General features: G+C 37.5%; 2 protein-coding genes across 6 annotated transcripts in view; one reads left to right on the top strand and one right to left on the bottom strand.

Moving 5' to 3' along the window:
• Positions 1-1,680: 1,680 nt before the first annotated feature.
• LOC114362017 (LHFPL tetraspan subfamily member 2 protein) lies at positions 1,681-11,200 on the bottom strand. Its single transcript, XM_028317264.1, has 5 exons — positions 10,880-11,200; positions 10,268-10,386; positions 6,820-6,930; positions 3,092-3,205; positions 1,681-1,914 (listed from the first exon to the last, which is right to left on the bottom strand). The coding sequence occupies exons 1-5, from the start codon at positions 11,053-11,055 to the stop codon at positions 1,772-1,774; spliced, it is 663 nt and encodes a 220-aa protein (XP_028173065.1). The 5' UTR covers positions 11,056-11,200; the 3' UTR covers positions 1,681-1,771.
• Positions 11,201-11,532: 332 nt separating this feature from the next.
• Cul1 (cullin 1) overlaps positions 11,533-12,662 on the top strand; it is a 37,746-nt gene continuing 36,616 nt past the window's right edge. For 4 of the 5 annotated variants that reach the window (XM_028317262.1, XM_028317261.1, XM_028317259.1 and 1 more), the window contains exon 1: positions 11,533-11,756. The gene's annotated coding sequence lies outside the window, so the exon portion shown is untranslated. Of the gene's footprint in view, positions 11,757-11,849; positions 12,002-12,662 lie in introns of those variants that run through there. The other variant, XM_028317260.1, reaches the window with a different exon arrangement.

Genomic DNA, 12,662 nt, shown 5'->3' with positions numbered 1-12,662 from the left:
AAATATGCCTCCAAATTTTGCTGTATCAATGAATAAATAAAAATAGCAATATTTTCAAAATAACTGACTAAAATATTTCCTCGCAAAATTCTTTATATCGGAGAAAAAATCACTGGAATCGTCAATCGTAGTGTTGTGGCAGTCTCGTTTTTATCGATGTATTGAATCGATTTTTATAGCCATATCTTATCGATTAATAGTCGTTTATCAATTCGATAGTGTAGCGAGCAATCGACAATCGATATCAATTTATTTATTTAATTAAAAATTGTCAGATTCCTACAGACAATAGCACCGATTATAGTAGAAGTTAATCTAAAGTGACCATGCTAATTGCTATTCAATGACGTCACTATAGTATGTCATCATTAAAATACTGGCAGTGTTACATTTTTAAATGTATTTTTTTTAAACTCTAAAGGTGAGTATAGACTAGAGCATTTACTTGTAACAGAACAACAAGATGCAATATTCTAGTGTCAGTGTCACCCTTCCACGAATCAAACGTAAATAATTTTACCTGAGTGCTTACCATGAGTTTACGTTAGGTGTGCTTGCTAGCGAGTGCATCACGAAAATCTATGAAGATTTTAGTTCTTGAAAGTAGCCGCTACAATCTTTTATACATTTAATGTCATCTTTTTATACAGTCGCTAGCAAGCACACCTAATATAAACTCATGGTATAGATGTCCAACATTGAACCGTCCCAGCTTCGACATTGTCAGGAGTGCGCTACTGTCAATACAGGTTGTTACTTTTAGATTTTTGCCACTTGACGTTTCAGAATAAAGCGACTATAAAATCACAATGTATTCGTATGATTCATAAGAACGTTACATTACAGAGAAATGCTCTAGCCTATGCTCACCTTATGCTCAGTGCGTTTTCTACCAAATAGGGTAAACCGACAGTCATTGGACGCTGCCAGTCATTGGATAAAACAACCCTTGAATTTTCTTAAAACGAATATTCCTTCAAATACAATGAATATTCCTTCAAAAAAACGCCCTTTTATCTCCATCAGTCGGAATCTCTGTTGTTGAAATAGAAATGCTAATTTTAATTCAGTAAATAACTGTCCAATAACTTTCTTAAGTGTCCAATAGGGTGGTCCTTATTCCTATGAAAAATTTTTTTTTTCTTATATTTTGCGGGGCACCACGTAATTTGAATATATACCATATGAAAGTCTTTCATTATTTTTTTTTTAATTTTTAAAAGACATTTAGGGGTCGCTACCAAGGTTTGAATTTTAAGTAAAAACACAAAATCTGTATTTGTTAGATTCATTTATTTTTAGCCAAAGCCAAATAAAAATGTTACAAAATTATTGTTGTTGCTATGAACTAAGATATTATGTACAATATACATTATTTGAATCAATTATTTTTAAGATATAAGAGTTTACTTGTTAGTATCTCGACGCGTCGGTACCATGGTCGGTACAGAAGAGGGGTTGAGGGGAGAAGGGGACAAGAAGCGACTGTCTATTTCATCTATGCGATGTTCATTTGCACCTAAAATGTGATATAAACACTTAAATAAAACATTTATGAAACCATGATTTAAGATCTTCAAAGCTTTTGTAAATATTTTGACAGCTGGTAGCGACCTCTAAATCTTAACCAAAAAAAAAACAAAAAAAGCTAATTTCATATTTAGGGGTATATAATCGAATGAGAAAGTGCCCCGGGGAGAATTCAAAAGTCGAAAAATAAGGACCACCCTAGTGTCCAATGACTGGCAGTTTACCGTATACCAAATGGTTTTCAAGCCAAACAGATCAGCTGCTTCCCTTCGTCCATTTGGAACTGTACCTTGTCCGAGTTGGCTGCTTTCGCTGCTGTCTTGGATAGTGCGCTGGATAGAAACACTAGGGCCACACCCGTAGCGGTCACGTATAACGCCCAGCCTGGAAGAGAAAGGGTTAAATATTATAATCGACTTCAAAAAAGGTAGCGTGTGTGTGTGTCGACATCCATGGGATAAGTGGGAGTGATTCAATTTTATATTGTTTTAATCTTTCATGGTCACTAACATAATTATTATTAAGGTACATGGTAGCAATCCCGTCAGTAATAATATTTAAATTGTGATTCAATTTTACTATGCCGATATCACACAGCGAGATGATAAATAATAACAATAAATAGGTGACTCAGTAGGGCAGATATGTACCATCCTAGGCTGCATCCCACCTAACATCAGGTGCGATTGTGGTCAAATACCTGCCTTCATCATCATCATCATCATTTCAGCCACAGGACGTCCACTGCTGAACATAGGCCTCCCCCAATGCTTTCCATGTTGATCGATTGGTAGCGGCCTGCGTCCAGCGCTTCCCTGCTACCTTTACGATGTCGTCGGTCCACCTTGTAGGTGGACGTCCCACGCTGCGTTTTCCGGTACGCGGCCTCCATTCCAGAACCTTTCTGCCCCATCGGCCGTCAGTTCTGCGTACTATGTCCTGCCCATTGCCACTTCAGCTTGCTAATACGTCGGGCTATGTCAGCGACTTTGGTTCGTTTACGGATTTCCTCATTTCTGATTCGATCTCGCAAAGAAACACCAAGCATAGCCCTCTCCATAGCACGCTGTGCAACTTTGAGCTTCTGTATAAGGCCTATAGTGAGAGGCCACCTTCGCCTGCCTTATTATGCATAAAAAAAAGTTTCTTCCGCCTTTTTTCTCAGCACCAGCCCATGTTGTCCTGAAGTGGTGTTAGGGCAAGCTATATTTGAGACGTGTACAAGTGCCCTGGAAAGGGCCTGGGTACTATACAGGGTGTTTGGTAAATTGGTATATGAGCCGACACTAGCCCATGTTAACATGGGCATATAAATGGTATGGTGAAGTCAGAAATTTGATATCATCATTTTATTTTTTTAAATTTTCATACAAAAAAAAATTACAAAATCCGATTTGTATGAAAAATAAAATAATTAAAATGAAGATATCAATTTTCTGACTTCACCTTACCATTTATATGACCATGTTAACATGGGCTTGTGTCGGCTCATATACCCATTTACCTAACACCCTGTATAAAATTTTGATTTTGAAGGACCATTTTCAGTGTAATTACTTACCAATAGAGCACTCGCCAGGTATGTAAGGTTCTGAATACTCCCCACAGAGACGTTTCACTCGGTCAGCGCCCCATCCCCAAGGGTATAGGAGCAGACCCAGCACTCCGAAAAGACCTGGAATTTTAAAGAAGACCTAAGTGAAAACGTCATTTAAGTGCAATCCGGATTATAAACCACGGGTTTCCTACAATTAATTATTACTCAGGATTATTTAAATGCGGTGAAATACCTGCCTTTCTCTGCTACTTATCTTAAGTACTAATATTATAAACTAAAGTCTGTTCGCCGAGAGTTGATAAAAAAAAATATCAGAGGTTCTAAACTCATTATAAATTGCGGCCCGCTAATTATTTTTGTCGATATAATGAAAAAGTTGGTAGATTATCATTATTATCTCTTTTAAATTTACGGGAATTATTCCGGTTAGGGCATACGTGGGGATACGGATCAAACACGTGGCGTCCATGTGTTGGATAAAAAGTATTTCATTATTATCAAGTGGCTTATAGTGTATCCCAATGTTGGGCAAAGCCCTACCCACTGTCATACCATTCATTTCGGTCTTATGTAAAATAAATCTGTTCCGTTTCACACATTGCGGCCCGCCGGCCGGGGCGCTTGACGACAGCTGCGTGGCTCGTACCATGGTACTCAGTGCGCGTTGTGACAAACGACGCCCGCCATACAGAATGCGATAATTAAGCGACGTCGCGATTGCAAGACATTTCATAATATTTATCAACTCTCGGCGAACAGACTTTAAGCTGTGTATTATAATATTTTCCGTTTTTACAACATTTTTCTATGCTGCTCCACCCCTATTGGCTGTACGGTGATGTTATTATAGCCTAAAGCCATCCTCAATAAATGGGCTATCCTTTTAAAATCGAACCATAGTTCCTGAGATTAGCGCATTAGCCAAACACTCTTCAGCTTTGTCATATTAGCAAATATAGACGTGAAAGTTTGTGAGAACGGATCATCATCAGTGCCGTAACTAGCCTTTTATGCGCCCGGTGCGAGAAATATAAAAAAATGTAACCTTTTTGAATAAAAAGTAACCTTCTACGTGCGGAGCTATTGTGTAAGGTTGTTCATGGATGGAAAATGAATACAATTGATCATCAATCATTTACCTAAATTCGAAATTTTGACCATTCCATGAAGACCGAAAAGTGACCGGTCGTATAAAAACGTTTCATGGATTTGCGTTTCACTATCGAAAAACATTGGCTAAAACTCATTTTTTATAACAGATAATAAATCAAATTCATGTTTAAATGCAGTTTATGACATAATTTTTAAATTGTCACTATTAATTTTTTACTGAATAACCTGTAAAAGTTAATTCTACAATTTCTGAAAAATCACCTAAAAGTAACCTTTTCATTAGTGTAACCTAAAAGTAACCAATGCAGTTCAAAAGTAACCTAAAAGGTTACAAAAGTAACCTTCTGGCAACACTGCGGCTATCTGAATGCGTGATTCTCGATGTATCGGGGAATCCCCGAACATTGGGTGGGACGGCGCGGCAGAATGGAACGTTTGTGAATCGTTTAGTTTTGTGAGTCATCCTTTTCACTCTTGTCGAACGATTAATTTTCTATCTATCTCTCGCACGCTAGTGCGTCAGTAACGCCGCACGTAGTTAATGAATAAAATCAAAGATAAAGGGAGGACCAATGAATGTGGCTGACAGCAATGACAGCGTAACGTGAACTATATGTACAGTCGCGGAATGAAAAGGTTCGTCACCTTAGTGTCGGTTTTCGCTTGCACTAGGTACTGTAAGAGTCAAACCTGCCAACATAACAGTGCAAGAAACAGTGCTGCTAACATTTAAATAAATATGACGTTTGCTAACGAATAAGTGGGTCTAGTCAAAACGCACTTTAAAATCGCAAACCCATCGCAAACCAGTCGCAAACAAATAAACAAATCGCAAAAGAGGTCGATAACAAAAAAGGCTTAGTCAAAGGGCAAAAAATCGAATCGCAAAGCCCTACCTATCGATAATCGAAAGACTGGATTGAAATTTCCCATACAAAGGCTTAGCCAACATGCATTTAAGACTCAATCAAAATCGAATCGAATCGCAACACCCGCCATTTTCATTGCGATTACTAAAACCCCGGTGATAAGCTTCGATTATATCGAAAACCAATAGGGTGAGTTGCACCACCTAACTTTGACCGTAACTATGACGTTAACCGGTGTTTTTTGTATGGAGTTTGACAGATTTTAGACGTTTGTCAAAGTTAAACTAAGATGGTGCAACCCACCCTAAGGCTGTTTTGACAAATCCGTATCGCGATGTCGTTTTGACAGNAAGGTTTTGCTTGTTTATTTTTCTATCCCATCAGTGCAATGCAATAATGACATTGACCAATTGACAATAGTTTTTTTTATTTAATAGAAATAATAATGGCAGGTTGAACCAACAAGAAGGTTTTAGTTTATCAATCATAATAATCTTCTTGACAAGATAAATCGTCAAACAACTTTGATCTGAATAATTTTGAACTTTACTGACGAACAGTTAAAGATTATTTTCTCTAACTCGAGATTATTCTGTAACATAGTTTCAAAAGGTAATATGTGCTAGCGATTCGTTGAAGGAATCAATTTGAAAACTGACGAACCTTTTCATTCCGCGACTGTACATCTCCTCAGCTAGATTGACAGATTTGCTTAGAACTTCTAAGTTAGAAGTGGCGCCCTCCAAATGAATATAGACAGAAATTGTCTCATAGTTACGGTATAGGTACTTTTGTTTGTGTATGTAATATTGCGAGCAAGACAAGGTGGATTTATATTTGTCTGATGTGTCGTGACTTGACGCGTCAGAACTGTATCGGTTCCGTACATAAGCCATCACAACACAACACGTTACGCACTAGTGTGAACGTTACCATCCTACTAATATTATAAACGCGAAAGTTTGTATGGATGATGGATGGATGTTTGTTACTCTTTCACGCAAAAACTGCTGAATGGATTTTAATGAAACTTTACAATAATATAGCTTATACATCAGAATAACACATAGGCTACAATTTATGAACATATTGTTCGAAATACTAATCCTGCGCAGACGAAGTCGCGGGCACCAGCTAGTACTAAATGTATGAAACCGATACCGTTCTGACGCGTCACGTCACGACACATCAGACAAATATAAAACCACCTTTACAAGTGTTGTTATCGCTTGAAAAATGCCATATAGATATAGATAGTACAGAGGGCGCGTCTACACCATATTCGCAATAAAACAAAATGTACCTACTAACTACCATGCATGAAACAAAACTAGATACTGGTCTGGTCATTTCTGCGCCCCTCCAGGGTCTGCGCCCTGTGCCTGGGCACCGCTGGCACCGCCCTAGTTACGGCACTGATCATCATCATCATCATTTCAGCCATAGGACGTCCACTGCTGAACATAGGCCTCCCCCAATGTTGTTGGTAGCGGCCTGCGTCCAGCGCTTCCCTGCTACCTTTACGATGTCGTCGGTCCACCTTGTAGGTGGACGTCCCAAAGTTTGTGAGAACGGATAGATTTTTGTTACTCTTTCATTCAAAAACTGCTAAATGGATTTTGGTGAAACTTTCTAGTATTATTGACTATACACTACTTAAGTCGTTCTATTATAAACTGACGCCCTCTGTCTTTCTGTTTCACCTGGGCGAAACCACATGCAAAAGGTAGTAAAAATAGTGCTGTTCACCTCCAAGAGCTTGAGTGGCACCGGACAACGACACGACACTCTTCTTGAACACAGCTTGTACGCAACACGCCATCAGTCCAGTTAACACCGTCGCAAACTGCACCGCTGCACCTGTAGAGAATAGAATAGAAGAAAATTTGTGACACAAAACATAATAAAGAATTGTAAGACCATACACGAACCGCTCTTACGATACATAAAAAAAATCATAAAACTCATTTATTTAAGCAAATAGGCTTTTAAAAAGCACTTTTATACGTCCCAGTATTAACCCTACCACTGCTTCGGGACAATAAATGGGCCAGTGTTGAGAAGAAGCAGCGGAAAAAACTCAGTCACTATTGTCTGAGTCACAGTCAATTTAAATTTCACCATGCTGCCAACCGCCCGAGTCACAACTGCTTAAGTGGTTCCTGAGTATTGAGGCTCTATCTTCTTCTTCTTATTTTGTTTATGGCCAGTTCTGTGATATTACGGCCCACAGAGTGACCTTCCAAATGTATTTTTGTCTCTCTGACGAACTGATGCTGATATACAGCCTAAGTGACCGACATAGCTCGCAGAGACGATGGCCGCTGGGGCAGAAAAGTTCTCGAGTGGCGACCACGGGCTGGAAGACGTAGCGTGGGCACGCCTCTTAATAGGTGAACCGACGATCTTGTAAAAGTCGCGGGAAGAACCCGGATGCGGGCAGCGCAGGACCGTTCACTATGGAAAACCTTAGGGGAGGCCTTTGTCCAGCAGTGGACGTCATTTGGCTGAAACGACATAGCCTAAAGACAATGAAGGACGCGTGTTGTTGGTTTGCCGGTGCACGAGACGAGTCCATTAGCATTCTATTAGCACAAGAAAGAAGGCCAAAAAATCATGCTTTACATACACATCCCGATGCTCATTATTTTTCCCATAATGAGTGCTAAACAAAGTACCAAACCAACTAACTCAAATAGTTTGTGGCCGAAAATTTTATACAGAACTTTATTCCAAATTGTAACAAAGACATGTTGCGAACTTTTCGGCTACTTTAGGTGTCATGAACTATTTGATGCTGACTGTACACATTTCAGCTCATTATTTTTCCTTTAATGAGTGCTAAACAAACCGCCAATTCTGTTTTTTGATTTAATAAATCTGACTGTTTACCTTATTTTAACGATGTTTTTTCCTTAAACCTTCCTGGTTTTAAACAAAGGAGTTTACATCACGGTAATAAGTGAGCAATACGTAACATGAAATACAGAACTGATATACACAGTGAATGGAACTAAATCGGGTCAGTATTGACTCATAGTGTTGAATAGACGTTGTTTACAATAATTGTAGGGGTCTGTGACCTTTTATTATATTACTATTAATTAAAACATGGGATGAATAATTCTAAATACTTCAGACATCAATAATAAGATTTTTTTAAAACTTTTAGGCTGTTGAACCAGCTAACTTTGACGATAACCTGTGTTTTTTGCACTCCATAGAGTTTGATACAAACTATCTACTAGAGAGATTTTGATGAGACTTTACTAACTTCGGCTATACTAGTTCATTTCATGGATTGAAGCTAGTAAATAAATAAATAATGGCAAGTAGATCTGCTTTTATAAGAGTAATATAACTGGCCATAAGATAATAATATTGTATTGTATAGAGGTGCAGTTTATGCAGCAACAGAAATAACTGACAAAAACAACAGGGACAAGAGACAAATTCAAATTCAAAACGTTTATTGCATGTCACATTACAATTTATACGAGGGGCGGCTGAAAAGTTTTGAGCCTAAGTATCTTCAAGTGTTATTATTGACTCGCGCTAAATTTAATTAATCTGCCAATAACCTCCTTAGTATATGTACAAAGTTTCATTTCATTAGCGTCATCAGTCTTTTAGTAATTCATCCGTAAACAACATCATGTCTCAGTCATCCGCGCAATGTACGAAATTGAAGTACACAGTTGTCATAAAATACCTCAAAAAGAGGAACAAAACGCTGACGGTATCATTTGAAGAGATGTCTACAGTTTATGGGGAGTCAGGGCCTTCATTTGCCACCATGAAAGATTGGATCCGATAATTCAAGCATGGCAGGGAGTCGCTAAAAGATGACCGCAAGTCAGAGCGGCCAGATTTCGCCATTATCGAATAAAATAATGAATATTTAAAGAATCTTGCTTTAGAGATCAGCGAATTAAGCTGTGACAGATAGCTGAAGCCATAGGCATTAGCAAGGAACATATTGGCGATATTTTTCATACTCATTTGCACATGAAATAGGGGTGCGTGCGATGGGTGCCAAAAATGCTCACGCCGTTCGACAACCAGCGTCGAGTCACAACTTTGCAGGAGTTTTAGGACATCTTTGGCCATACTCCTAACAATTTTTTTTCTCACATTGTCACTATTGATAAATAATAGATCCGGCAGTACGATCTAGAGTCAAAATAAGAGTCAATGCAATGGATTCAAAAGGGAAAACGCCGCCGCGGAAATTCAAAGTGAAGCGATCGACACCCAAGCTCATAGCCACTATTTTTGGGATTGTGGACGAATTTCATTCATTGACTACCTACTTAAAAAAACTACAATAAACGGGGATTATTATGCTGTACTGCTGATAAAAGTGCGTCAAGTGGTTGTTGAAATATTAAGAGGCAAACTGGCGAAAGGAAATCCGTTATTGCAAAACAATTCGCCCGCGCACACCGCGCATTTTGCATGGCTTGCCCCGGGTAAAACTGGATTTCAAGAAATTAATTACCCACTACACAGTTTAGTCCGAATCCCTAGCTATTTTGTCTAATTCTCAAATTGGAAAAAAGACCTCCAGGAACATAGATTTTTGAGTGATAAAGAAATGAAAGCGGTGTTAAAGGCTCATTTCGAAGGCAAAGATTGCGAATTTTTTTTCAATGGGTTAAAAGCTCTTTTACACAAATGTAAGAAGTCCATTGTGGTAGAGGGAGATCAAATAGAAAAATATATTTTTTATACTTTTCTATCGGCATTTTTAATACCCTAGGCTCAAAACTTTTCAGCCGCCCCTCGTATGTTGTTGCAAAATAGAGGTAGGTACATGTGACGCCCTGCAAGGGCACAGCAAAACATCAGAGAGAGGGTTAGTATTTACCTTAAAAATAATTTTAAATAACATTTAGTTAGTCTTAAATGGTCAGTATTATACGGAGAAAAAAAAAACGTTATTCCATTTTATTAAATTACAAAAACAATTTGAATTGAGACGTCGAAGCATTCCAATATGTCAGAAAATGATTAATTAAATTTTAGTCAAGCTTGTCATTAAAAAAATCTGGTAAGTCATAGTAGCCTTTATTTATTAGGAATGATTTTAATGTTTTGTTGACAGGCAGCAAACATAGTCAAGAAACAGCAACGGGGGTCCTGTCTAATAAGAACAGTAATAGAATAGTTAAGAAAGTACAGCTTAACTACTTACACAATGATAAAAAGAACATGGACGCTTTCCATGGTCTCGGGTAGACTGTATCCGAAGTCGCCAGGCCGTAGAACGAGAAAGATGCACAATTATTCATGTCATTCCTCATTCGTAGGCATCTAGAAAGTTAAAACAGTAAAGTTTTATATTACGCATTTATTGTGAATAAATTATAAGTAATTCCTAAGGCCCACACATGACGACCAGTTTGAAAGTTTCAAACGGTCTCTCAACGGACGCTATGGCAGAAACTTAGATGCAACTCAAAAGTAACTAGCAGTTGCAGTTTCGTTGCAGTTGCGTTTCATCGTCTGTTCTGGGCCTAAATGAACAGAAAAATACAGTACAGTTCAAGGACCTACAATTTAGTAACTAATTTAGTGCTGTAATTTGTTTTGTACAAAAATAGAAGTTGTTTTTGTATTTATTTTTTGCTTGGTACTAAATATGTAACAGTGTTTTTTCTTTTTTTTTTAATATTTAAATGGAATATGAATATGTGTAAATTGCTAGGTAAATTAATTGCTATTTAAATAAAATAATAAATTCTTTACTTTAAAACCAACTAAGATTCCTGTAAGAAAAAAGTTTTGTAAAGTTCAACAAACTTACCTATTGTATATCCCGACGCTAGGGACATAGAAGGAAGTCACATTATGATCGTTAGTGATCACAGGCTGGCCCATTAACCATTTAGGGGTCATAATACCGGACAGTATTAACATAAATGCAACTACACTCAGCAGTAGCCACGCTAAGCTGCGCCCGGTAATAATCACGTAGCACATCTTTATTTTATCACTTTTTGAATAAAACAATCGTTTATTTATGTATGCTGATAAGACTAATTAGATTTTATTATAAGAAAATTAGATAAAAGTAATTTAAAAGTGCAGCAAGCCAGCAACTGCAACAAGCAAAACATTTACACAAAATGACAGCTTTGACAGTTTTATTGACACTATTGACAGATCAGACATTTGACATCCTTTTTTTTAATGACGGTACTCTTATACATAATTTAATTATTGTCTATGAACGATACGATCAATATACGAGCATCGAGCTTATATTTTGGATTTAGATAAATCAGATAGTAGGATATGAAAATTTGCAAGAAGATTTAAAATTAGTTGTAAGCTTCTAGCTTCTTGCAAAATAATAAACTTTAAGGATTTTATGAATCGATTATTTTGAATCGATTAATATTTTTTATTTTTTGAACGCACCTCAAGAAGGCATGCTCATTGTGGCGGACGCCACCTAGCGATTAGTGAAGAAAACATAGTCGTTCTCTCTTCTTCCTTGTTTCTTTTTCGATTGTGCAAAGAATGGTTGATCGAAATAGGGCCTACTTGAACTTGATTTTTCGGAACTGTATTACATTTTAATCATTGTATTTAGAAGTAATCGAATCAAATGAACGTTTCATTGTGTTGTGCTTGAAAAAGTGAAATGTGCTAGATGACAGCGTGAAAACGGGTGATACGTAAGTACAATTCGACCGAAATAACTTAGCTCAACTTTGTATTGATATTACTAGAATTAGCATGAATCTTTATTTTGTCGCATAGGATTCCATATGTCAGTAATTGACAGGTACCTGTACTTGGTACATAGTAGAAGCAAGCAAATCAGTCGTAATTTCTTTACATTTACATGTTAGAAACGTGGATTATTGTTTATTTTACGTTGTACTGAAGTGCCATGAGAAGTATTAGTGAAACCGTGAAGGTGCGTATTGGTTGACGATGCGTAAAGGGTGGATGTGAAAAAAAACTATCGTGTTTTCGTTTGGCCTTGTTTTCTTGCTAAATCTCGATTCCTTTGTCAGATGCACTGCACTTTTACTTTTTTCCACCTATTAGTTGCGTCGGGCGATTTCCCGCTATTTCGCAAGTTATTTTTTTTATTGTGGGTAGAAAGTAACATTAATGTCGTCTTAACCAGACGATTTTTACGAATATTTACGTCCATACTTGTATGCTAAGTCAACACAGTTTCTGCATGAGTAGGTGTTACTGTTGCACTGTAATTTTTCGTTGAGAAATGCAGTTAGACTCGTTTTCAACGTATGATTTTAGATTTCCATCATTTTAATTGTGGTTGAGTTATATCACTGCTAAAACAGGTTTTCACATTGCAAGGGTCAGAAGGACGTGACTGCAAGGCCTAGAATTTCGCTTTCTAAATAAATACATACATATTCAGCAGGTATTCACTACTACCTTCATGTAAACTTTAATGTCAACCTCAGAATACGGAACAAACCAGAAACCGTCAACGGGCGTAAATGTGTATTCATATAAAGTACTCCAAATCGCACTACTTTGACTTTAGAGCAATCAGTCAATGGCCGGCGCGCGCATTGTTTACATATCCGTCAGATTGACAC

Source organism: Ostrinia furnacalis, unplaced genomic scaffold (genome assembly GCF_004193835.3).
Source record: "Ostrinia furnacalis isolate ACB-3 unplaced genomic scaffold, ASM419383v2 OfSCF6117, whole genome shotgun sequence".
Lineage (NCBI taxonomy): Eukaryota > Metazoa > Arthropoda > Insecta > Lepidoptera > Crambidae > Ostrinia > Ostrinia furnacalis.
Note: the sequence above shows the minus strand (reverse complement) of the source record. Positions and strands in the feature narration are given on the sequence as shown.